Source organism: Biomphalaria glabrata, chromosome 1 (assembly GCF_947242115.1).
Source record: "Biomphalaria glabrata chromosome 1, xgBioGlab47.1, whole genome shotgun sequence".
Taxonomy (NCBI): Eukaryota; Metazoa; Mollusca; class Gastropoda; family Planorbidae; genus Biomphalaria; species Biomphalaria glabrata.
In genome coordinates this window covers 5,354,207-5,382,092 of record NC_074711.1, presented here as the reverse complement: position 1 = coordinate 5,382,092, position 27,886 = coordinate 5,354,207, and the positions used below count along the sequence as shown (strand labels likewise).

The 27,886-nt window shown below is 33.5% G+C and overlaps 1 protein-coding gene across 2 annotated transcripts; it reads left to right on the top strand.

Moving 5' to 3' along the window:
• The first annotated feature begins 44 nt into the window (after positions 1-44).
• LOC106053987 (uncharacterized) lies at positions 45-26,069 on the top strand. 2 transcript variants are annotated; one of them, XM_056018168.1, is made up of 8 exons: positions 45-281; positions 4,944-5,138; positions 5,411-5,525; positions 14,002-14,376; positions 16,911-17,030; positions 18,955-19,049; positions 20,616-20,813; positions 23,030-26,069. In XM_056018168.1, exons 1-8 carry the CDS (start codon positions 168-170, stop codon positions 23,882-23,884), a joined length of 2,067 nt encoding a protein of 688 aa, XP_055874143.1. In that variant the 5' UTR covers positions 45-167; the 3' UTR covers positions 23,885-26,069. The 2 variants fall into 2 exon arrangements, with proteins under 2 accessions (XP_055874143.1, XP_055874150.1); XM_056018175.1 differs by lacking the exon at positions 45-281 and adding an exon at positions 2,314-2,463.
• Positions 26,070-27,886: the final 1,817 nt, after the last annotated feature.

Here is a 27,886-nt window from a genome sequence, read left to right as displayed (position 1 = left end):
AAATTTATCTTAGGTCGTACATAGACCTATTTATGTTAACAAGACACTTTTAAATTCGTATCTAGCGAACGAGTTACCATTTGAGTTTTTTTTTTTTTATAAAAATTAATCATTGTTTAAAAGCCTTTTACTTCCACATTAATTCATTGAAATAAATTTGTCTAAAGATGGCTGTAACTATTCCGTACAACGAGGGTATGCGTATTGGAGGTGTAGTTAATATGTCACATTTTACATTCAATGAACATAGCCAATGCAATACTGCAATTTCTACAAGAATGGTGAGTATAAAAAATAGTCTTTCAATTTAGTTGCTTTTTAATTGCTTTAAAAAACTGTCATAGATAATAATCGTGTTTTTTCTGCATGGATGAATATTGTTTTATTTTGACGTGAAATCATTTTTTATCTTCCATCTTTCGGTGTATGGGCCAGCATTTTAATGCTCCGACACACCACAAAAGTTTTGTCCACATGATTTCTTTTATTGCTTTAACCCTTTCATAACTAGAGTCGCCGGCAATCGCCGATTTTGGGTTGTTTCGTTTACGCACGCACTGCTAGTTTTTAAATAACTATTTATACCTTTACTAACACTGACATAGAAGAGATAGTGATGCTATATTTAGGTGCTTATTTTATGTCTGCAGCATGTTAGATTGGATTTTTATGATTTTTTTGAAAATTACGTGTTTTTTTTTTTGCTAGCCTAGAAAATGGAACATATTTAGGCTTATGTTTAGGCTTTAATAGAATAAGATTTTAATGGGAATATTAATGTTTAAGCTGTAGAATAAGGATATAATGATTGGGATAAGTGTTTTAGAACCATTTAAGACTGATTAGTAGTGAAAATAAATACGAAATTGATGCTAGATCCAGTATTGAATATTATATAAGATAAGAAGATAAGATAGTGAAATGGGAGATTGGAAGGCAACTAAATATGACGTGATATTTTAATGTTTTTGAGCTCTGCTGGCCTATTTATGACTTCAAACATGATGCTTAACCCTAGGTCTATTTTTTCTATTATAAAAAGAAGGTTTTTGTTAGGTTTTATTAGTTTTTTTTCTGTGAATTTAGTAAAAAAATTGATTTTTTAAAATAGCTGATACAGAGTTATATCCCTTCTCTTAGGGATGGGGTAGTTAGTTTCTTACAACTGCTTAGTGGTGAAATGGTTAAGGATGAAATAGCCTTTGCTTCACAACTCTTTTAATACAGCCCAATAGGCACGCCCCTTTTATTCCGACAGCAGTTTCACTGTATTATACCTCGGCTCTGTTTCGCATGTGTGTTTGTGTTAAAAAGCAAATTAGTGTGAAGCTGAACGGATTTTGTGTTTGTCCATTACATTTCGGAATTACGTTTGTTATGTAACTATTATTTTGTTAGCTTTGCTTTCAAACGAAAAATTGTTTATTTAATTTATGGTATCTCCAACTAAAAAAAAAAAAAGATTATGAATGCGCTTCACAAACCTCATCTATAAAATAAGAGCAAATCAATATTGTGGTAAAGGTAGGAATCTGATCATAGTTCGCAATATGTATTCATGAAATAGTCAAAATCTGTATTCATTTTGCTCATTTATATTTCACTACCCTGTTGTGATTAAACTTCAATAACTTTGTATGTATGCAGTCAGGAAATGTTATATAAGGTATATAATACTATAAGAATGCATGCTCTTTTAATATAATACAAAATTAAGTTTATAAAACCAAAAATTAATTTAATTTAATGGGGTGAAATGTTGGTATCGTCAGTTAGGAGTGAAAAAAGTTTTTTTTTTTTAATTATAGTCATAACTTCTAGCACAGCGGTTCTCAACCCTTTAAGCTCGGCGACCCCTTTTTACAATTCCTCACTTTTCCGCGACCCCTCCCCCCTTACACACACACAGCAATAGAAGAGTAGACAATAACAATCCATATTTTTGATGGTCTTAGGCGACCACTGGCAAATCGTCAATCGACCCCCAAAGGGGTCGCGACCCACAGGTTGAGAACCCCTATTCTAGCACTAAAACGGCCCACGGCAAATTCGTTACCAAATGTTTTTCTATATGCATGCTTTTCTGTTCGAAGGTAGATTGTACCAAAAGTATCAAAAGTCACGACTGTAGCTGTTTTATAAAGATGACATAATTATATTAACCAATGCTAACCCACAAAATTAAAGTTCTTATAGCCTACATACTTCGTACCGTCGCGTATCCACTATCATTGGTTAATATGCATGACTAAATGCATGACGCGTACCGCGTAGGACGTAATCATCTTCTTTTTTGAAGTAACGTCTGTATTATATAAGATAAGATAAGATCAACGACTGTGGGGGTAAGGCAATATTCGATGCATTTACAGTACCAAGTGCTTAACAAATAGAAACACATTTAAAAATTAGAAGCTGGTGTGGTATTCAAAATGGCAATACATTTTATCTTGTCATAACAAGGTATGGATAGAAATTGATCATTATCTCAAATAAAGGATTTAAATGTAAATTATGTAGACCTAGATAATAAGACTAAATCTAGATATAATAAGTATAATGTCTTCTATTCAGATGCTTCGATCTTATGTAAATTTAAAAACCATAATAAAGGGAGGTAATTATCTACATTTGTTTTGTTACATCGTTAAAAATGAATGTCGATAGTTTTTTAAAAGGCTTGTTTTTACGTACAAAGATAGGTTATATCTCCTTGTCTGTCTGATACGAAAATTGAACAAGATATTTCTTCCACTTCCCATTCTCAAATCCAGTTGAAACTTTGCACAATTATTTATTGTGAAAGACAAACTGTAAATCCATCTAAAAAATAATGATATAATTAGCGGTAATAAATTAATTTTGTTTGATATGGAAATGGAATGAAAACTTACAATATTGAGAAATATGGCTGTACATATGAAGTTCTTTCTCACAGATCAGCTTTGCTTTGTATGTTTTTTTATTTTTTATTTTTCTTGTTTTACAGTTTAAAACATGTTATCTAAATTATATTTATAACAGCTCTGATTCAATGACTGCCCCATCGCTAATTATCTATCTCACGCTCATCGTGTGTGGGAAAGATGGCTGAAAAATAGTAAATGAACGTCTGGTTTGGTACCTTGAGAGTGCCCGTCTTATAGCTCCAGAACAGGCTGGTTTCAGGGCTGGAATGTCCGCTATAGACCAAGTCAACATCTTTGTGCAGAGCGTAACAGATGGATTCCAAAGGACCGAAAGCACATATGCAGTCTTCATTGACTTAAAGGTCATTGACTCTCAACTCGGCGAGGGACATTGAGAAAAACAAAACACAGATTGTTGTGGTCGCTAACTCAAAACCTGTACTACAGGCTTTGCGAAGCCCTGGACCATGCCCCCCCCCCCAATATCGACACTGTCATCGTGACATCACACATCATAAAGCAACGCTATGGCACCCCTGTGATAATGCAGAGGGTACTGAGTCACAAAGGTGTGACCGGCAACACTATTGCAGACTCCTTGGCCCACCAAGGAGGGCAAATTCCACCCACCAAACAGTCTGTAAGTCTCCATCATGCTCTGGCTATAATTTAAAAAAACAGAAATGGAAAAGTGGTTTAATTGCTGGGACAAGTCCTAAAAAGCCCATGGAGTCCGGGAGCGCATGAGGAGCCCTGACCGCACTTCCCCGTGGTGGAGGCTGTCCAGGCCTGAGCAAGCTATTATAGCACAGTGCAGGACAGGCCATTGTCTTGTTGGCTCATATTTCTCACGGCTATAGCCAAAGTTCGATTCACGGTGCCCCCACTGCGGGGAAGAAGGGGAAACTGTGCCTCATATTCTGTTTTACTGCCCCAGACTTGCTGATCTCCGTCTCGACAGGTCTGGGAATCCAAATATTCTCGTCCTGTATGCTGACGTGTACGCACTACGCAAGACAGCAGGGTTTCTGTCCTCTCAAGCCCTCCCTCAAGTGGAATTTGATGATAATAATGATTATAATCAAAGATCATATCTAGAAAGACGTGTGTTATAGATAAAAACTAGAAATCCAACAAATTGTAATACTTAAAATGAGGCATAATAATCTATATCTAAACTTTGTATTTATATAAAGCTATTGAAAAGTACAAGATTTTACTACAGTTTTTAAGCAATAAGCACTCTTTACATTTGATGCGTAATTTCCTCTAATATTAATTACATTTGGTTATCATAGTCGGTAGATCATCAAATTTTTCATAGGAGGGTCAAGGGTTGAAGTTCAAAAGTGCGCTGAATTTAAAAAAAATAACAAGGAGGCGCGGTAAAGTGCTTGGTTTCCGAACCGGGGGGTCCTGGGTTCGAATCCTGGGAAGACTGGAATTTTTAATTTCGGGATCTTTGGGCGCCTCTGAGTCCATCCAGCTCGAATGGATACCTGACATTAGTTTGGGGGAAAATTTAAAAGCGGTTGCATGGTCGTTGTGCTGGCGACATGACACCCTTTCGTTGGCCACAGAAACAGATGACATTTATACCATTTGTCCTTTAGATCGCAAGGTTCCAAATGGGAACTTAGGTGTTTTTCGCACAAATTAATTTTAATAATTCGATCTACACAAAGTTTGAAAGGGAATTTATAACGTCGATCCTGAGATAATTTTTAACATTTGATTAAAATAAGATGGTGTTGAAAGCCTTTCAAATATTTAGAAAAAAAGCTGAAAAGTTAAAGATTACTCGTGCTGTTTGTATGACTATTTTTCAAGGCGTAGTTTGTGTGTGTGTGTGGGGGGGGGGATAAGTGATATTGACATTCGAATTCGAGTTATCTTTAGAATTGACTTTGATTTTTAATTTTTACTATCAGATATTTAATACTGGTGTTTATAAGTTAGGCTAATTAGCTTTAGTGTTATTGTTAAAAAAACGTACTGCTTACCTTTGTTTAAAAATTATTTTACCTTCAAAAGGTATGCAGCTCTACCACATCTTATGCCAAAATATACAGTCGACAAGATGTTTGCCGAATTCTAGACATACCTGAAGTCTATGCATTAAAGGTTTTAGTTGGCACCATTAGAAATGAGGCTGTTTCTGCATGTCTGAATGCTATCGGAAACAAGCACACATTTTCTATGATATTTAGATCAACATTATCGATACAGGTTTGTCTTTTTTTTTATATAAATTATTTACTTTGTTTTTCACAAATTAAAAGACACAATAACGTTAAAATTTAGCTTATATCACGAGTTGTGTAAAGCTGTGAATCTTATATAGCATGTAAATATAAATTTATACTTAATACATATATTCTTACTCTTACTAATCTTTTTTGCCTTTACATATTTAGGCAAGCAACACTTTCTAAATGTGAGATCTAAACGTGAAACATATTTCTTGTCGGTTATTGTCCTTCGTCTAAACATTGTTTCAGGAAAGAAATGCAGAGAGTATCAACTTAGATGGCTTAGATGAAGAGCAAAAATATTTGGTTCAGTCATTACAAATTGGTAATGAAATAATAGCCATCATGACAGTTACTATAAATGGTAATCTTTATTTCTTGTACACATACATACAAATATAGTACAGAGAGAGAGAGAGAGAGAGAGAGAGAGAGAGAAAGAGAGAGAGAGAGAGAGAAATTATAAGTTTATTATGTTGTTATTGGCGCATTTTAGGAAATCTGATATACAATCTTTGTAATTATCCTTAGACTTTAATCAAAGACTCTTGGAATTTTAGACCCAAGGTAATTCATCTGTACCGACATGTCTGAATTACTATCCTGTCAGGCATAAATCCAACTAAATTTGTTACATCTCTATCACCAATGGCTCGTGTTCCAAGACGTCTTGGCTAGAGGCAAAGCTTAAGACTGAAAACACCGTGGAAACTCCCCCATATTTCTGATTTGTACCACATCAATCGTATCGTACGGGTGTCCAACATATTTATTAATGTGTATGCAGTCAATAAAACTTAACCCGCAAGGAAGACGACCGCATGCCAAATGCGATCTTCTTTTGCGAGTTTAGAGGAGAACTGAGTTACAAAGGTGACACCCTTGAGCGCTACAAAGATTTATTCAGGCCCCATTTCCCCCTCACTAGCATAGAGGAAAGAACCTAGCAGCATTCTCTGGCAGCATATAGCATATGAGAGAGACAGTTGAAGAGAGCTCACAAAAGCTGCGGAACAAACATTTGAGACTCAAAAGCCATTATTGAAGACAGGTGCAAAAGACGGAAAGAAAACTTAAATGGACCGTCAGCTGACAACGGCTTTGTCTGTACAAAATTTGGGAAAATATGCAGGTCGCAACTGGGTTTACGTAGTTATGTGAAACACTGCACTCAGTCGTAATCTTCGGAATTGAAGGCAAAAACAGCCAATATTATTATTATTCAAAAATTATGTCAAATAATTTGCAATGATAACACACACAAATTAATTCCATTTTCATGACTTTCTTTCACATCCTAAGAATAGTCTCCGTTTAAGTTTTTGAATATTAGGGCCTTTAGTTTTAATTGTAAATTTAGTTTTATTTTTTAATATAAACAATATGATTTCTGAATACACTACAAAAAGAAATCAAGCTAATGGGAACCTTGTGCCCCCCAGTCTGACAATATTAGAAATTTCAAGCATTAAATTTGTCAAAGCAAGGCGAAGGTCTCCTCTTGGCGCTAAATTCAGTCTATTTCTTTGCATTAAGTTTGTTACGCACTAAATCTATGTTAACCATATATGTTGATAGAAAAGCTAAAACATAATTCCATTTTCGACCAAAGTTTTGTAATTTTACTGAAACATTTAAATGCAGCCACATCTCTGTTTCCCCCCCCCCACCCTAGCTACGCCACTGAGTGCCTCCTATGTTTACATTCTTTTTTTACTGAAGACATAATTTTGTAAAACTATTTTTTCCTGCAACTCAATTTGAACATCAGTAACAGATGTTTAATAATTGTCATTTATAGTTTTTTTTTTATTTTAGAAGCGAATCGTAATTTCTTCATACAGCATTGTCATGTGAATTGTATATGTGAGCAGGTCAGGTAGGCGCGAGTGGGAGGACCTATTCTCTGCTGCTCAACATTAAAATTTACCAACAGTAGGCAGATGTGCACCTCGATATGGTGACCAAGGGGCTAGAGTAGCCTAAGTAACCAGACAACTAACTATACTAACTCAACTAAATGAAAACAAGATAACAAACTTTAGTTTACGATAAATAAAACAAAAAGAAACTTTATTTACATACAAAAATAAATCAATAATAAAAAATAATATATACACTAACTTGACTAACCACTACAACTGAACTCAGCAACTAACTAAAACCCTCTAAATCTACGCTACTACAAATACCAACAAACTAACCAAACCAACTATCTAACACAAACTGATCAAACCAACTAATAAACTACAGTATACTATACTAGACCTAGATCTACACAAACTCACTACAATAAACTAGTCTAGATCTACAATATCCTACTACTACAGCCAATCCATAACTAAAACTAAAACAAGAACATAATATATAACTTATAACTAAGTTTACTAGCTAAGCCACTAAGGCTACACTACAAAAACAAAATAACACTAGCTTAAGTTTAAGCTTCCCTAGAATTAGATCTAGAATAGATCTACAGGAACAATAACAAAACTAACAATAGCAGAAACAAAGTAACACTAGCTTCCTTAGAATTAGATCTAGAATAGATCTACAGAAACAATAACAAAACTATCAATAGCAGAAACAAAATAACACTAGATTCCCTTGAATTAGAATAGATCTACAACAGCAGTTATAAGCAGCAGTTATTTCAGCAGAGTAATTGCAGCAGCTAAAAGCAGTAATATTCAGCAGCTAAAAGCAGTAATATTCAGCAGCTAAAAGCAGTAATATTCAGCAGCTAAAAGCAGCAGTTAAAAGCAGTAACAATAGCCTGCAATACATAAATGCAAAACTATATTAGATCTATATTCTATTAGGACTGATGGACGCCGCCATCTTCCGTACAGCATGTTGCCAACTATTATGACAAATAGTCCAAGTAGAAAATAAAATAACTACCTTACACATAGTATAGATCTAGTAAAAAATATAAAATATTTCTACACTTACAGGCCGTCCCAGGTACAGGAATAAAAATATAATTGGACGACAGACCACAAAAATATTCAGCTGTCACACAGACAGATATGGTATTGACCACTGGTCAACTGTACACTGAACTGTTTTAAAACAGCGTGGCATCACTTTTTATACACAAAAAGGGGAAGTACAAATAATAAGTTTGGCACTAGCCTATAAAAATAAAATATATAAAAATATAGCTCTGGGAGCGTAAGCTCACATATAGATATTGGTGTCTTATCCAGTAATTCATTTGTCAGCAAACAAGTTATGTGAGATTGTAAAACTCTTTAAAATACTGTTATAAACCTGGTGGTGGCACAGATGGGGGTAGTGGTGTGAGTGCAGTCAGCCGACGCAAATCGCCCCAGGCCAGCGCTAGACGAGCGGTCAACCGTGACGAGTTACGACGGTCGGCCGAGACGAGTGTCAACATGATGGTTCGGGAAGGATCGACGTCGTGAACAGAGCTCAGGAGCGTCACGAGGGTTGTAGTCATCTGACCACCCAGAATGGTCCAGCGACGTTCTGCCCGGTTCTAGAAGGCTAGCAGGGACCCTATATAAGGAGTGGAGGTGTCGCAGTCAAGACGGTTGAGAAAAGGGGCTCAATACAGCAACTTTCACGACAGAAGGTTCACGACAGGGCTCAGAACACGGTCGACTACAGCACAGTTCAACGGTGTGGTTCTGTACGGAGCATTACGACGGTTCAGTGCGGAGTACTGTCAAGTACAGTTGAGACGACTGGCGTCTTGATCTTGGTCTGCGATCGAGTCCGACACAACGAGCCTAGTGTGTGAAGTCAGTCCTGAACTGTTGAACCCAGTGCAAGCCCGGGACGAGACGGAGAGGCCAGTACAAGAGTTGATACGGCGGTACGGTGTTATCGGAGAGAGATTTGTACATTGTACGTGTTGCCAATTGTACAGTATCGGCTGTTATTTATTCAACTATTAAAGTGTTACGTTACTTTGGAGCCCTGAGTTGTCAAGTTCTTTAAGTTGGTGGTGTGTAGTGAGATTCGTAACAATACTTGTAATATTTCGATAAAAGAAACAATGATATAATCAATAAAAGTCAATCTCTTTCCTAGCAGTCGGAGGTTCGTTTCATTCATTTTGTGTTAGATACCTACCATGTAAAACAATTTTTTTTAAGTCATCGCCAACCGTTGAATCTTCCTGTTTCTAAAAAAAAATGTATTTAAGAGCTTACAAAAATACGAGCAATAACAAGCCCCTTTCGAAATCCAGCGAACTTCAGTTTACAACATGAGTCTAACATCTTTTTCATCATTTGTTTCACAAAACTATTGAAAGATAAGATTTATTTTTGCGTTGGTTTGTATTTTATGTACAATTTTATAATTAGATTCAAATAGAAATAAAATTGCGGGCTAAAACCTTTCTTGTGTATCATAACTCACAATGTGAATAGTGAATAGATTTGTTCTTTATTCTATATTACTTATAAAGCCTTTGTAGCGTCCAACCACTGATGGTTTCCTATATGTCCTCATAAGCTACATAACTAGAAAATTTTGAAATAATATTTCATCACTAACAGAAAAAAAAGTCTTTTTGTGTAACATATGTTTAAAATTATTTTTTTTTTTAGTTTTAATCAATTTTCAAACAATATCGTAAGACTTTTTTTAAAAAGTTATGCATTTTTGTAAGAGGCCACTAGAGCATATCTTGCTTTGCCTTTTTTATTATTAATATTGCTTTAATTGTAGATTTACTCCTATAGTTCATGAATATTCTTAAATTATTTTTGAATATTGCTATATGTTTGTGAAACCGACTTGGTTTGATAACCTCATCTGAAAATGCCGTCCAAGTAGAACATACTTCTTTTCTAGTGCCAATTCACTAAATCTCACGGAAATATTATATTACATACCAGTGAGTTTTCGTAACAACACTATCAATTTTTTTTTCTTTTAAAGTTAAATTATTCTATTTGAATGTTAGCTTTAATGTTTTTTTAAATAAACATTTACATATCAATATGTTGACATATGTAGATGAAATAAACTATAATCTAAACCGCTAATACCTAGTTTGTTTATCAAATCTTAAACTTGTTTATACGCGCAAGATTCAAGGACAACAGATACCCTCTGATGACAGCAAAAAGAGTAAGAATTTGAAAATAGACAAGATTACAAAGAGAGTTTGTGTTACACAAACTCAGAGGCGGCCCCCGTCGAAGTCGGATCCCTGTCGGATCTGCATATTCGCAAATAATATTCAAGAGGTGATTTAATTTTGATGTAAAATGTTTTACACGTTTCGGATGTTCCTTCAGAGTTGAAGGTAATTACTTCATAGTCCAAACCTCCCGCAGGACGACGGGGGATGGGAGCGGGCAGAGTTTGAACCCTGGGCCATCCATAAATCTGAACGACAGTCCAGCGCGCAAACCGCACGACCAGGCAGCCATCCGATTGTCAAAAGTAATAATGTTTCAAAGATTCATTTGCCGTAAATATAAATTTAAATTTAATAAAAAATAGTAGATTAGTTTTAGTATATTAAAAAATTACAATATTGATCAAAACGTTTGGAAATGAAAATCTACACTTTTTTTTACACTTTAAGTTTAGAAATTGAAATTCTACATCTTAATCTAGTCTATTTTAGTCTAAACTAGATCTAGAAATTCTAGATCTAGACTCTAAAATAATTTTAATTAGAATATAAATCCAGATCTAGATATACTGTAATAAAAATCTAGATCTAGTTTAAAAAATCTAGATTAGATCTAAATCAAGATATCATTCCTTTTTTAAACGCGAGTCACATAACGAGGCTTAATAAACATTACTATGCCGAGTTCTTTTTTCATTTCGTTTGAAGAATTTATTCCATATAACGTCAGAGGGAAAAAAAAAACACTACGTCACACGGCCTAGCTAGACTAAAAATCGCCTTCATCATTACGAGCCATTTAACGAGTGTTCATAGACTTTGGTGCACCGAGTGCGTTCTTTAAGCATTTCATTTAAAGAATTCATTCCATATGACGTCAAAGGAAAAAAAACACTACATCACACGGCCTAGCTAGAATAAAAATCGCCTTCATCATTACGAGCCTTTTATCGAGTGTTCATAGACATTGGTGCACCGAGTGCGTTCTTTTAGCATTTCTTTTAAAGAATTCATTCCATATGACGTCAAAGGAAAAAAAAAACACTACGTCACAAGGCCTAGCTAGACTAAAAATCACCTTCATTAACACGAGCCATTTCTCGAGTGTTCATAGACATTGGTGCACCGAGTGCGTTCTTTTAGCATTTCATTTAAAGAATTCATTCCATGTGACGTCAAAGGAAAAAAAAACACTACGTCACACGGCTTAGTTAGACTAAAATATGTTTTCATTAATACAAGCAATTTTTTCGAGGGTTAATAGACATTGGTGCACCGAGTGCGTTCTTTTAACATTACATTTAAAGAGTCCATTCATATGACGTCAAAGAAAAAAAATTCCATTACCTCACAATAGGCTAGTACCGGTACCATAAAAAAAAATGTCTTTATTTACACGAGATATTTAACGAGGGTTCATAGACATTGGTGCACTGAGTTCTAATAGAATTTATTTTAAAAGGATCAAAGCCGCATTGTTTTTGCGTTTTGTCTGTCAGTCAGTCCGTCATCTTGATATAAAAAAAACAACTAAAAGTTATTAAAAATTGATTAACCTTTATTTTACGTTTCAAAACATCGCAATAATTTTTAGGTATGAACACAATTGAAAAGTTTATATAATAGATTGTTCCGGATGTTTGTATAAATAGTAAAAGAAAAAGAGAATTTCAGATAAATGTAATACCGTTAATTAAATTTTTTGGATGGTCTCGTACAAAAATTAGATGTACTACAGCCACGTGGAGAGATTTTCATACCTTACTTTGGTGTTTGGATTCTGTTTTCCTTAAAAATCGGAACATAATATTAACGATAATTAGATTTTTTAATGTTTTAGGTAGAAAGTTAAATGTACTGTAAGAGAGTAGTGAGTTAAAATATTTTTCATAAAAATCCGTAAAAACATTATTTCGTAAATGAGAAGATTATTTGTTTATTAATTAGAAGAGGGAGTTCAAACAATTATTTGGCGTTAGTAGATTTTTAAATAAATTCGGAAATTTCTGGCGACGATTTGTAAGAAACAAAATCCGGAACTTTCTTTATCGATTACAAAACTTCTATGTTATGTTTTACAAGAAAATTAAATGTCTAAAAAGTAATTTTCAGTAATCAATTCTAGTAAATTACTTTTTTTAAAAGCCTTTTGCGATTTCAAACAATCATTAGGCATAATTCATGTTTTATAAAACAATATCCGGAACATTTTTACACTTAATGAAATATAAGTCAGTATAGAGATTTTGATTTAGCATTAATATGCTATTTACATGAAAAACGGAACAACATATTATTGATAATGTGTTTTTGCAACGTTTAAGCATGGAAATTGAATGTAATATAAGTTAGAAGAGCAAACAAACATTTGTTGGCGTTGATTAGTTTTGCACAAAAAAATCCGGAACAATCAATTTTAGATACTTAAAACTATTGAGATGTTATGGGAGGAACATTAAAGGGTAAATCAGATTTTCAACAGCTTTTAGAGTTCTAGTTTTTTAAATCTAATCGTGACGGACAGACCGACCAACAGACAAAACGCACAAAAATAAGCTTCTTTAATTCGGATGGGGGCACTAAACAAAAAATAAATAAAATCTGATTTTTAAAAAAAGTTTAAGGAATTGGTTTAGCACCTGATCATGTTGCGACGTTACGCTACTGCACGAAAATCGCTGCATAAAAAGTCCATTTAAAAAAATGTGCGTGATATTTACATACAAAGTGCATTATTAGCCTTTATAAACAAACAGAAATGTTTTCTTTTAATTTTAGCAGCTAGTTGACCAGAAAAAACGTCTTTAACTATTATTTATATTTGTTGTAAACATTTCCTGTACATTTTTAAAATATATTTGACTTAGTGATACTGAAAATACACAAAAATTGTCCATCTTTGTTAGCATATTGTAACATTGCCTCCCTTACATTTACGTAATTGTTTTAGAATTGGTGTATTTTTATGAAAAAATCGCTTGCATAATTAATTTTATAAATTAAACGGTTTGCTTTTAGAAAACCAAAAGTAGCCGTTGCACCTAAACTTTTCAAGCCGGATTTAATGATGAAATAATATTTTTCATATCTCTTCTAGTTTTCGAGATCTGAGTGTGACAGACGGACAGACGGACAGACGGACATTTTGCACAAACCTAATAGCGGCTTTTTCCCCTTACGGGGGCCGCTAAAAATGGGATTCCCGAACTCATTTCTAACGCTGTTTCTGTTCTTAAATTAGAAGCAAGTTAACTATAATTTGACTATATTCAGTTTGCAAAGCTATATTTTGAAGAATTTTTTTCTTATTTGTTTTGTTTCAGTACACCTTAAGTTTCTTCTTTCCGCCCTTATGCCCAGCGCCCCCTTACCGCCCATTTTATGCTCAGCGCATCCCTACCGCCACTTTGGCTCTCAGCGCCCCCCCCCCCAAAAAAAAATCTCGAAAACGCCCCCTTTGAAGACCACTGATATAGACAAAAAGACGAGCGATAAAAAAATCTTTCTTTCTTCAGTCGATATATTGTTGTATGTCTTTGTATGTAAATTATACATCTTATCAATAGGATCACTAGGGGGTGGAGTTTAAAAAAGGTAAAGTTTCATGTAGATTTAAAGATAATTGTGTTTCATTTTTTCTTTAGAATAGCTTAAACATTTACAATTTTGAGATAATTTTCATTTTGCAGTTTTATTATTTTTTTCAATCTTACAGACACGCAGGAAGTGCTGAAGGCGAAATTGTTGAAAGAAATTGACTTATACTTCCCAGAAAACTATGGCACTTTGGACCAAAAGAAATTAACATATTTATATCCACGTCTAGACATTATTGAAAAAATACTCCTTGAGGTCTACGCCTGCAGAATAACGTATATAAGTTTTGATGATTTAGACAAACGTCCAGCAAATTTTCAAGGAATGATAAAAACGATTTTTCTGTTTAGAAAGAGTGCTGATAGGTGGGCCACAATATATAGGTCAAGAAAAGAGTGCAGCACTGTATCTAGAGAGCTAGAAGTGAGAAACGCAGAGAATAATGTGCCAGAAAACAGACTAAATATTCTTGAAACAAGATCTTTCCTGACACGTAAACGTTTATTTTTCCCTAATGTTAGAGATATAGACTATAATCCCAAGTGTGATGTTGTGATCTCATTAGTGCTATAGTGATACAAATAGAGAATTCGTGGTCCAATTAGTCATATATTGATTCAACAAGTGATTTAGTGATAGCTAGTATAATTACCAAGGGCGTGATGGCCGATTGGTAAATCTCTTTTGACTTGCGATTTCAGGGCAGTCTGGTTCTAGTCTCGGTGATTTAATTCGGGATTTTAGTACGCCCCTGAGTCTTATCTTATCTTATATAATACAGACTTTACTTCAAAAAAAAAAGAAGATATTTACGTCCTACGCGTCATGCATTTAGTCATGCATATTAACCAATGACTTAAATTCTTCCACTGGTTTTCTTGTCTTACTCAGGCAACTCATTCCATGCTCTAATAGCACTAGGGAAGAGGGGTATTTGTACAAATTTGTCCAAGCATATAGAACGAGGAATGTGCCCTTATCTTTGTGTCTTTCAGAGTATTTTATTAAATTTTGTTTTTGTATTTGAAGATTATGGTTCAGTGTTTTATGTATAATTGCTACTTAACTTTTGCGTCTTCTGTCCTGAAGGCTTTCTAAATTTAGTAATTTTACTAAAGGTATTACTTTAGTCAAATGTGAATATTCGTTTGTTATGAATCTCACTGCACTATTTTGTGTCTGCTCCAGTTTCTTAATATTTTCTTGAGTTGAGGGGTTCCAAACAGAGAATGCATATTGTATTATTGGCCTAACCAAGGTTAAATAACATTTTAGTTTCATGTTCTTAAGTGATTTATTGAAATTTCTTTTAATAAACCCAAATGCTTTGTCTGATTTTTTTATAATTTAATCAATATGTGGATTCCGTGACAGTTTTTCATTTATTATAACACCTAGGTATTTTGCGTTTTTGGTCTGTGTTACTGGTACCATGAATAAGATAAGTGGAACTAATTTGTTTTAGCTTTTTTGTTACTCTTAATAACTGACATTTTTCTGGGTGGAAAGACATGCTCCAATTTGATTCCCATTTCTGTAATTCATCTAATTCTCTTTGTAAAATATATGAGTCTTGTGTTGTTTTTATTGTTCTATATATTATACAATCGTCTGCAAATAATCTGACTTTTGTTCCTGAACTAATGCAATTTTGTAAATCGTTTATGTAAATAAAAAATAGTAGTGGACCTAAGACTGTTCCTTGTGATACACCTGAGTTTACTGTTATTTGGTGTTGCTTATAGTCATTTATTATTACAGTATCACAAAATCTTTAATCTACTGATGCAATGGAACATCAATGCCAAAATATTTTATTTTTTTAAGCAAACTATGGTGGTGAACTTTGTCAAAAGCCTTGGAAAAATCTAATAGCATCTATTTACTCCCTATTATCTAAACCTTTTGAAAAATCATCAATTAGTCCTATTAGTTGTGTTTCACATGATCTATATTTCCTAATGCCATGTTGGTATGGAATAAGGACATTATGTTTGATGATGTTGCTACATATTATGTGTTCTAGGATTTTACATGTGATGCTTTACATCATTAGCTTCAGTAGACTGAATTTTTAACTTGACATTTGAATCGAGCTGAGTTGTGTTTGTTGAGCTCTTTAAGGCAGCATGGAAACCTCTTAGATATTCCTACTTCTCATATCCCTATCAAAAAAATTAAGATCAAAGTGCACTTAGCAGGGCATAGAAGACACGCTACTATACAAAAGCAATAGGAATAAAAATGATATTGGATTACCAGTGACACAGTGTTGTCTTGATCTAAACAGCGCCAAAGCATAGGAACATTTTTAAAATAATGATAGCGATTATAAAAATGAATCTTTTAGTGCTATACTGATTATAATGAGATTTATTAATCAAAAGAACAATTAATTAATGATGTAGTCATGATTTTAATATTGTATGAATCTTTTCAATCCCCCTATATATATATAAATATATATATATATATATATATATATATATATATATATATATATATATATATATATATATATATATTAATAATGTATGAATCTTTTCAATCCCAATATATATATATATATATATGTTTGTTTGTAAAATGTTTCTAAAATGGACTTCCTAGTCCAAACCTCCCGCAGGACGACGGGGGATGGGAGCGGGCAGGGTTTGAACCCGGGACCATCGATAAGTCCAAACGACAGTCCAGCGTGCAAACTGCACGACCAGGCAGCCATCCATATATATATATATATATATATATATATATATATATATATATATATATATATATATATATATATATATATATATATATATATATATATATATATATATATATATATATATATATATATATATATATATATATATATATATATATATATATATATATATATATATATATATATATATATATATATATATATATATATATATATATATATATATACAGAGAGAGAGAGAGAGAGAGAGAGAGAGATACATTCTTTGTATCTACCATAAGATAAAAACAATATGATCTATTCAGTACTTTTTGCAGGCTTTTGGAATATATTTGGTTATACTTGTGATTCAGACCTCGATAAAACCTTGAAAATCAGGAAAGCTGATTCACGTGACTTCTTTTACATCAAAGGAACTCTAAAACTTGTAATGCAAAGTAAGTTTCTCCGCCTCTTTAGTTGTTTTTATATAGTAGTGATGCCCAAACTACGGTCGAGGGTCTAATCCGGCCCCCCGAAACAAACAAAACAACTAAAGGAAATCTCCATCCCAAAAACACACAAAAAATGTTGGTGATTATCTTCCCCTACGTTAGGGACCTCTCTCTTTCTTTGATGGATTGTTATACAGATAATAATTCAGAATATTTATTTTAGAAAGAAAGTGTGACCCTTTTTTATAGAACATAACATTCAGCGTCATTACACAAGAAATAATAAGGCGGCAATATTGGTTTGAGCAGCGAATACAAAATTAATTAGATCTACGCCTAGAGTGTTGGATTGATTAAAAATATTTACCATAAAGAGACTAGAAAATGAGTCTGCTGTAAGACTATCTGCAGAGTGGCTTTTGAAAAGAAAAATGCAATAGAAGCTGTCTCATGACACAAGGAGAGTGAAAGATATTGGTAAAACTTCCATTCAATAACAGGGCAGCAGATTTTGAACTTTTTTTTTTATTGCCGTTGACGAGTGTCAACAATCACAGCGGATCATTTTCTTTCTTGGGAGAAATTATTACGAGTGACTAATGGTGGTGCCAGAGGTATGGATGGATGTCACAGCGTACTAGCTGCAAGAGTTATTTAAAAAGTTGTCGAGTCAAATGAAACCGCGCATCTACGGCTTTATCTTATATTATCTTGTATAATACAGACGTTACTTCAAAAAAGAAGATGATTACGTCCTACGCGTCATGCATATTAACCAATGACTTAAACTCTGCCAAGTCACTGGTTTTACTGGCTAGCTCAGGCAACCCATTCCATGCTCTAATAGCACTAGGTAAAGAGTATTTGTACAAATTTGTCCTAGCATATGGGACGAGGGTTGTCTCATAGCTCTATCTTTGTGTCTTTCAGAGTATTTTATTAAATTTTGTTTTTGTATTTGAAGATTATGGTTCAGTGCTTTATGAATAATTGCTACTTTACTTTTGAGTCTTCTGTCCTGAAGGCTTTCTAAATTTAGTGATTTTACTAAAGGTGTTAGTCAAATGTGAAAATTGTATTATTCACCAACTAAACCGCTGCGGTAAGTTGTTGAATCTGGAAGATCTAATGATGATTATACCTATTGGAATTTATTTGAGTTATCTTACTCAATTTACTGTAGGGAAGGTTAAATAATATTCAGTTTCTTTTTAACATCAGTAGATCAGTGAAACTTTAATTAGGATGTTATAAGGTATAAGAGGAACAAAAAAAAAAAAAAAAAAAAAAAAAAAAAAACAAGAAGATTAGACGATATGAAGAAATGTGGTGGTGGAGATTTCATAGAAATTTACGACAAACGTAATAAAATGAAAACAGCGATATTGTGAGAGAAATTGAAATCGACTCAATAAACTATGTTGCCATATTGAAATATTACTTTTACCAAACATGTTTTTAAAATTTACTTTATGGCACAAGCGAAGGAGTCTTTCGTTAGTACCCCACTGAAAACTAAAAGAAAAAACCACAACTGTATTTTCATCAAATACAAAAAAAAAAAAAAAACACAACTTCTTATTTAAGGAATTAGTCTCTATGTGGGATGGATGGTCGAGAGGCTCAGTACTCGAGGTTCGACGAATGACTCGAGCAGAGCTGTGTTTATTGAGCGCCCAAAGGCAGCACGGAAAACTTTCTCACAGATTCCCCCGCCGCCCACTGGTCCACAAATGAGATTATAACGCTCTGAGCATGTTATAAGCATGAAAGTAGCGCTACATAATGTTATACATTTACGTATAAAATCTCCAGTTATCACTAAAAGCTTATTTAACGGTACTTACTTTGTCTAAGATCCGTAATAAATATCTTTGATGCCTTTAACAGTCTTACTAATACTAACAAGAAACCGTTTTATTTACAGGCACTCAAGCTCCTATTAGCGCATCGTCTAGAAAAATAATTGAAATGATTGGCAAATATCTGATTATCAATAAGTACACATTAGCTCAGGTTGAGGTCAGTGAATTTTTATTAGGAGGGTAAAATAAAACATGATTTTCTAAATATGTTTTTCGTTAATTAGTTAAATTAATATTAAAATTATGTTAATGTGTAGGATTGTAAGGTCGATTCTTTTTTTATGTTTAATAAGAGTTTCTAATGTGTCACTACGTTATAATCCTTTGTAATCAATTTCTTTTCTTCATTCGAGATACCAAACAAAATAAATAATTACCAATAGTTAATCAACTAATTGGTTTATTTTTAAAATGAATTCTTGTGTTGTCAGGTAAAAGGAATAATTGAGCAAAATTTCAGCTTGATCAGAGATTGGGTGTCGGAGAAATAATGTTTACAAAATTTTTACCAGACGTGAGTTGATATAAGCTTAGTTAAAATGTGGGTTTGAATCACAATAATACTTATCATAATAATAATAAGGCTTGTCTTAGAGTCCGAAGATCTTTGAGGAATGCAAATATTAAATATGCAAATACTGAATTCACGTGAAATTCATAGTTAAATATAAATTGCCTTAATTAAATAATCAATTTTGTTGAACCAAACAAATCGATCACGACAGTATTGTTGCGTCTACTTTTGCCCATTTTGCACTAACAGCGATATTCTACTTGCAATTAAAAAAAAATAAAATTTCAAGGTAATGTCAATCGCCTTTCACAGATGAATGTGTGAGTGCGTATAATCCATTTCTAGTTGTATATGCCAGACTGTCTGAACAAATGACAGATGTGTGTTAGTTTTCACGAATTAAGAGGCCAGTTTGTAATATATGCTATCAAAATGTTATTAAGTTTTGTGTTCGTCATTGGGAAAAGGTCAAGGACTAAATCAGCCTCTGGGAAATAAATGGGTTTGATTAGAAGCGCGTTACAGGCTTGTGTGAAAAAGAAAGAAAAAGAAGACACTGGAAAAGAAAGAAAAACCTAAACTTTGTACCTTTCTGTCTTTTTAATCTGTTGGTAAACAAAATATAAAAGGATTTCTTTGCTAAATAAAGCTTATCTAACTTGATGAACTCCACACTCACATCTATAAAACTCAAGATTGTAGAAGTAATTTCCCATTTTCGATATCAATCAAAATAATTAATTACAAAAAATTACTTGACGATTCCTTAATTTTTTAATTGATCAATGTTTTGTTACGTACTATAAATAGTTGTTTAAAATTTCAACTTCATCGGAGAATAGGTGTGGGAGAAATAACGTGTACAATTATTTAAGTGGACAAAACCTAGCATGTTTAACCATATCTAAGAATACTGAAGGATTAGTTTCCCTTGTCGTATGCAACAAAATAATAAATAATCAGTAGTTAATTAAGTAATTGGTTAAATTTTTAAAATGTTTATTCATGTATTGTCTACGCCAATGAATAACTGTAAATTTTCAACTTTGACCTGAGAATGGGTAAGGTAAAAAAAAAAACGTGATCAAACTTTTTACCAGACAGACAGAAAGACAGACATAAAGAAAGGCAGACATAGTGAGTTGATATAAGATTTGTAAAAAAAAAAAGAAATATCTTATAGTCTCTCGCAATGTATTTATAATTTAGGATCATATGAAGAACGCACATAATTTTAGTGAGCAAGACAAACAAGAGGGAAAGATGACCATAGATCTCATGAAGAAGGATATCCAGGCTGTTAGTGACTTTGTTGCTAGGGTTAGCTTTCATCATTTTCCAGTTGACGAAAACATTGATGAAATTTTATTGTGTGACAGAGTCAAAAGTGCCAAACAGTTTATAAAGGTGGGTATTCATATTATCATAGAAAAAAATTAACAGATTATGACTCATGGGCTAGAAATTGCACGACAGTTCATTTGACACATTTATTCTTTAGCTAGGACTTAACAAAGGATTTTTTTTTTAATTCAACATACAATCGTGGCTAATAAGCCTTGTTTTGTTTTTTCAAACATATTTTTTTCAAAAATATGCATATAATATGCAATGGTTATAGAAACAATGCCTAACGTTAGCTGTTTAAAACTATTTCAAACTTAAAACTTGAAGATTGCGATGACGAAATCGAATTTTTAAAAGGACTTTCGGTTTTTGAGATCCAAACGTGACAGGCTTCCAATAGATAGATAGATGATAGATAGATAGATAGATAGATGATAGATAGATAGATAGACAGACAGACAGAAAGATAGATAGATAGATAGATAGATAGATAGATAGATAGATAGATAGATAGATAGATAGATAGATAGATAGATAGATAGATAGATAGGTAGGTAGGTAGGTAGGTAGGTAGGTAGGTAGGTAGGTAGAAGCACAAGCGGATTAGGCCTCACAAAAATTATTTTGTCATTTTTAGTGGCCCCCGTAAGGGGAAAAGCCGCTATTAGGTTTGTGCAAAATGTCCGTCTGTCACACTCAGATCTCGAAAACTAGTAGAGATATGAAAAATATTATTTCACCATGCGATGCGGCTTGAAAAGTTTAGGTGCAAAGGCTACTTTTGGTTTTCTAAAAGCAAACCGTTTAATTTATAAATTAATTATGCAAGCGATTTTTTAATAAAATTACACTAATTCTAAGACAATACATAAATGTAAGGGAGATAATGTTACAATATAATAACAAAGAAAGACAATTTTTGTGTATTTTCAGTATCATTAAGCCATATATATTTATAAAACGTACAAAAAAATGTTCACAAAAATATAAATATTAGTTAAAGGTGTTTTTTTTTCTGGTCAACTAGCAGCTAAAATTAAAAGAATACATTTAATTATCACAAACATTTTTTAAAATGGACTTTTTATGAAGCGACTTTCGTGCAGTAGCGTGACAAGCAGCGGCAAGACATGGTACTAATCAGTTCCCTCAATTTTGTTTGAAATAATAAGATTTTAATTATTTTTTTAAGTGCCCCCATTAGAATAAAAGAAGTTTATTTTTTTGTGCGTTTTGACTGTCGGTCGGTCTGTCCGTCACGTTTAGATAAAACAAAACAACTCTAACATCTATGGAAAATCGGATTTAATCTTTAATGTTCCTTCCGAAACATCTCAATAGTTTTAAGTATCTATAATATATTGTTCCGGATGTTTTTGTGAAAAACAAATAAATGCCAACAAATGTTTGTTTGATCTTCTAACTTATATTACATTTAATTTCTATGCTTAAACTTTGCAAAAACACATGATCCTAATATGTTGTTTTTTGATTTCTAATGAAAATAGCTTATAAATTTTATATCTAGTTGTTTTTTGTTTTTTACAGTATTTCTAAGTTTTTAAAAACTATATCTGGATTTATATTCTAATTAAAATCGTTGTAGATTCTAGATCTATAATTTCTAGGTCTAGTTTCGACTGATATAGGCTAGATCAAGATATAGAATTACAATTTCTATACTTAAAGTGTAGATTTTGTTTTCCAAACATCCATATTGCAATGTTATAATAAAATAAAAACTAATCTACTATTTAAAGTTTAATGTTGCATTCAGTCTATTGATAGATAATATATATGCTTTTTTGCATAAATTTATTACATCTAAATTATTCTAAATTTATATTTTAGATCTAGATCTAGTAGAAATGTGTAAAATATATAAATGAGCTTTGTTTTTAGCGATCGAGCATGGCAGTGGCTGAGTGGCGTAGCTAGGGTGGGGGAAGGAGGGGTGAGAATTAGAAAATTTTCCCGGTCCCCCAATTGAGTGTTTTTTACATTAAAAATTAAATATTACACAAAATGTAGTGGCTCCCAAACGATGGACAATTCCTAGCTATGTCCCTGGAGTTAAGTAACCGGTATCATTTTTATATTGTATTTTGCTATGTAGTTAAACTAGGAGTCGCCAGTTAAATTTATATTGGCTTCTTCATTAGCAAAAACTGCTTAAATACTTATGGTTAACGTTTTAAAAATATACGAAATAAATAGCATTTGCTTATTTTTTAATATAATTTTTTCCCCATCTTTCTTGACAAAACATTGTTTAGAATACCAACTTGGTTCTACCTAAAGGTGGGAACCTTGACCTCTTACTGATGGGGAAAAGTAAGAATGGCAAAAGTTCAACAGGCAACTCTATTCTTGGACAAGAAAAGTTCATATGCCACACCAAAACTCTAAGGCCAAGTATGGATTGGGTAGAAGTAGACGGAAGAGAAATTAAAGTTGTTGATACATATGATTTAAGCGACTTCAAAAACATCAATAAAACAATATGTGAAAGTATTGTCTATTGCCATGAAGGTTTCCATGCCATACTACTGATATTCAGATATCAAAGTGACTTCGAAGTAACTGACACTGAGATAAATAGTATAGAAAAGCTGAAATTCTTTTTTGGTAACAACATTATAAAAAAACGATGTATTTGTATTTTTACTCATGGTGATAAATTTCAATCGGAAATAAAAACATCCTTTAAAAAGTGGTGCTTAAATCAAAAGGGCAACACAAAACGGCTGCTTGAAGAGTGCAACTACAGATGTGTTTTATTTCACAACAAAACAAACAATGAAAATGTAAAGAAGAGACAACGTTTTGAATTAGTGGAATTTCTTGACAGCGAATCATTTGACAAAAGTCTTTTCAACAACGATTTGTTCAAATTGGTCAGTAGTGATAAAGTAAAGATGGAGGAAGAAATAGCGAAGGGTATAGAGAAAGTCAAAATGAAGTATGAAAAATTAATAGAAAGTAGTACAGATGATTTTCAATGTCAATTGAAAGATCTGATTTCTGACCTTCAAACTCTGAAGAGTAAGTCAGCTGGAAACGATGAATTACTTAAGGTCATCTCCACCTTGTTTGATACGTTTCAAACGTCTTTGAATACTTTTGAATAAGTTACACAATTAAGGGGGGTATGTCCGTAATTGCAAACATTAAGGAGAACCCTGTTCCCGCCTTTGCTGGTTTGTTGAATGTTTCTTTCTCTTTACAACTTTGAACAATCAATGAAGTGTAGCATTTGTTATTGTCCTTGCTTATTATGTACAACATGATTTTCAGACATTTTTTTTTATTAATGGAAATTCACATTTTCACATTGTATTTTAAAAGTAGTCATATTCAAGGGTCTTAACAAGCTTGTTTTATATTATATTGTATATTCCTAGCCATGCTTTATAGATGAAAACTTGAATTATTACGGTTTGTCTCCTTACCTTATCTTATGTATTAGAGACGTAACTTTAAAAAAAGAAGATTATTACATCCTACGCATTTCATGTGTCCATCTATTCATGCATGTTGTATTTAAATTAATCTACGGCTTAAACTCTGCTAAGTCGTTGGTTTTCCTGGCTGATTCATGATTTCAGACTCTCATACATAGGTGTTCTCTACGTTCTCGAATCCGAACCATTTACTGAAGAAGTCCTTTTCTACCTGGCTGGATGGCGTGTTTTCGTATTATTTCTTTAGAAATGTTGCAGCGTCATGCCTGTAGGCATTTAACAGTTCTTTCTTTAGCGCTTGGTAACTATTCTGCATCAGCTGGTCGTGGTTTTGGCAAATCGTAAGAGCTTGCCCATGCACGAAATCCAACAAGATTAAATCCTAGGATTAGGGGCTCCATTCCCTAATCAGGCAATTAAATAGCGTTTTTCGCTCAATTTAGTTTTAATAGTGAGGGAACATGTAATATTGGTAATTGAATTCACTGGCAAAAAAAATAATTCTTTTATAGATGTAACGTAATAAAGTGGGCTGTGGCCATTATATGCAAGAGATACTAATATTTAATTGTTTTGAGGGGGCGAGGGAAAAACAATGGATGTAGAGTAGGCCTACACAGACCAGAAGTGATTGTGCTTAGGAGGGCGATTTAAAGCAAGCCGTTGCAATTAAACGTAACATATACGAGAATACGTTAGCCATAAGGGAGAGGGCTGTTGAAACGTGATATCAGTTTTATGGACAAAAGTAATATTTCAGCACTTTCATGATATAATAAGAAAAAAGGCCATGAAAAAAAAAATCAAATTCAAAGTGATAGATACTAGAATTAGTGGACCAATGGAATCTTATTTTTATATGTAAAAAAAAAACAGAAAGGGGTGAACGGAAAACAAAATATATATGTAGGAAACCTTGCTGGATGAAAGCTAAAAGAAAAGGCGTTTAGGCTACGAGGCCTTCATTGGCTACAAACGAACTAAAAACACAAAATAGGCTTATATTAATTTATTTTTCCGAAGATGCTGTTGTGTATCGAAGCAGATAAAAATACTCCGCTGGTGTAAAAGCAAAGAAAATTTTTAATAAATGTGAAGGACCTATTCAATGGCATTCAAAAGATTAAAATCAAGAAACTGAAACGAGCAAAAATGTTCATATGTGTGCTTTAAAACTAAAAAAAAAAAAGAGTTAATTTGAAAGTGCATTCTTCATATTCATTAACAATGGAAAGAAAAAAAACGATTCCTGTAAATAAATATGTAATGGTAATGATGGGGGTGTGTTGCTGAGTGGTGAAGCGCTTAGCTTCTAAAACAAGGGTTCTCAGGATTGAATCCTGTTGAAGACTCGGATTTTAACTTCTGAAATTTAAAGGGGCCCCTGAGCCCAGCCAACTCTAATGGGTGGCGAGTGAAGTTTTTTAACTTGTCTGAAAGTCATGTTCTTAGGTATAGGAAGAAGTTTGCATAGGGCGTGTTTTGTTGTCAAGAATATTATGTGTGTGTGTTTAGTCACGCTTAGTTCCTGTATTGTCCTTTTAGCGGAGAGAGCTTTCTAACTGAAGATTTTGTTTGCGCTAGAGTTTTCAGTTTTCCCGTTTTATCGGGTGTTAGGCTCGGGGGAAGTGTGTGGTTTTGAGCTCGTCTTAAAGCCGTGTATAACCCTTCATTAACCCTTGATTAGTTTGAACCTTGCTGTGTTGTAGTATATGAGCCGTGTGACCGAAATTGAGTGTGTGCGCGTGAGGTGTGTTCATGTGTGCAATTAATAATGCATTCACTTATTATCACATGATTTATTCTGACTACTAAGTATTTTTATTTGGTATTAAATATTGATATTGTCCAACGATCGTTGACCACTTATTTACAGTTCGTTTATTGTGCAAATTGGTTTGCTGTTGTTCTTTGTTTAATATTTTAGCCTGTTGAGGCGGGGAACTAGGTTCATTATATCATCCCCTAGTTAAACCCGTGACAATGGGTACCTGACATTAGTTGGGGAAAAGTAAAAGCAGTTGGTAATTGTGAACCATGGGTCAAAGAAACAGATCCCATAGATCGCAAAAATCTGAAAGGGCTACTCTACCCTTTTATAATCATTGGTAACGAAAGGCTATCAGTGAAGCAGACAAAAGTTTCAAAGCTATCTAAGAATGTGTTATCTTTTTATGTTGTAAATATTGTAATAACTTAAGGAAGGCAATTCAACGAGGCGACGATGTTTATTTACAAGACATCACAAGAACATAAAACAAATTTGCCTTTAGCACAGTCTCTTCAGATCTGCTCTAGACTTGGGCGGAAATCGTTCTCTTCCTTCTAATGTCAACATCCTTCTCTTTCTAGTTTCTAACAGTGCACACCTTCTGCACTAGCTTAGATTGCGGTGTGAGTGGCACAAAATATTACCAAAATATTCTGGATATAGATAACGCACGACCAGGCAACTATCCTATACTATGATGAAATCTCAAATAAATCTGACTGATTGTCAAGATTCATCTGAAGGATGATATCCCACAAGACCAACACAATCCCTGTTCTGTAGTCACAGATTAATAAAAAATTACTGTAAACGCTACTAATTAATAATGATAATAACGAGACTGTCTTTATCAAGGTAGACATATATAACTAACTTTTATTTCCGTCCCATTCTTTGCTTTCGCATAAAACATAGACAACAAACAATGACGTAATATCTTCTAATATTAACACATCCTTCCTTTTGAAGCTATTATCACATCACATCCTTCCTTTTAAAGTTCTTAATACTTATATTTACAAGGAATTTTGACAACTCGACCACTTCTGGTTGTCTTGACCGGCACAGCAAGTTCTCTAGATGTTGGTTCATAATTGTCTGTTTCTTTTGTTCTAACAGTTTGCTGTTCATTGTCTTCGTCGGTGTCATAGTACCCAGAGATGTCTTCTTCGTAGCTCTTGTTTAAAAACCGTTTATTTCGTCTGTATGTTTTCCCATCATTTGTCTTTATGATGTAAGATCTGGGTGATGGATGTTTCTTAATGACGACTGCTTTCTGCCATGTTTGTCCTAGACGAACTCTCACCTTCTCCCCGACAGAGTAGTCTTTAGGTAACCTTGCTTTTGCATCGTATTTCGCTTTGCTTTTCCTCTGTCGTTCGTTGAGTAATGTCTCTGCATTTTCAGCTACCGATGGTTTCAATAGTTTGGGATCAGTTGGAATGATGTTCCTGAGTCTTCTACTCATCAGCAGTTGTGATGGCGAATAAAGCAGTCCGCTTATCGGAGTATTTCTATACTCGAGCATAGCGAGATATGGATCTTTCCCACTTTTGTATGCTTTGTTGAATATCTGCTTTACGATACCAACATACACCTCACTTTGTCCATTTGATTGAGGGTATCTGGGACTTGATGTTGTTATCTTGAAACCCCATTCATAAGCAAACTCTCTATATTGATAGCTATTGAATGGCATATTGTCGCTCACTATTTCTTCTGGTATGCCATGTCTAGCAAAAATACCTTTCATTGCCCTGATAACACATTCTGCTAAACCTTTCAATGAGTTTGTCTACAGTCTCATCTTCACATACTTGAAAAGTATTGTAGATGTCTCGAGCGGGTTCACCGATCAGGTGTAACAATAAAGCTTTCTTCACTGGCTCGGGCTTCGT

Bases quoted from the DNA above. Each gene is read 5' to 3' on its own strand.
- LOC106053987 (XM_056018168.1), top strand. From the start codon at position 168: ATGGCTGTAACTATTCCGTACAACGAGGGTATGCGTATTGGAGGTGTA. The intron at 282-4,943 runs GTGAGTATAAAA...TACCTTCAAAAG, and splicing joins CTGCAATTTCTACAAGAATG to GTATGCAGCTCTACCACATC. The intron at 17,031-18,954 runs GTAAGTTTCTCC...TTTTATTTACAG, and splicing joins TCTAAAACTTGTAATGCAAA to GCACTCAAGCTCCTATTAGC.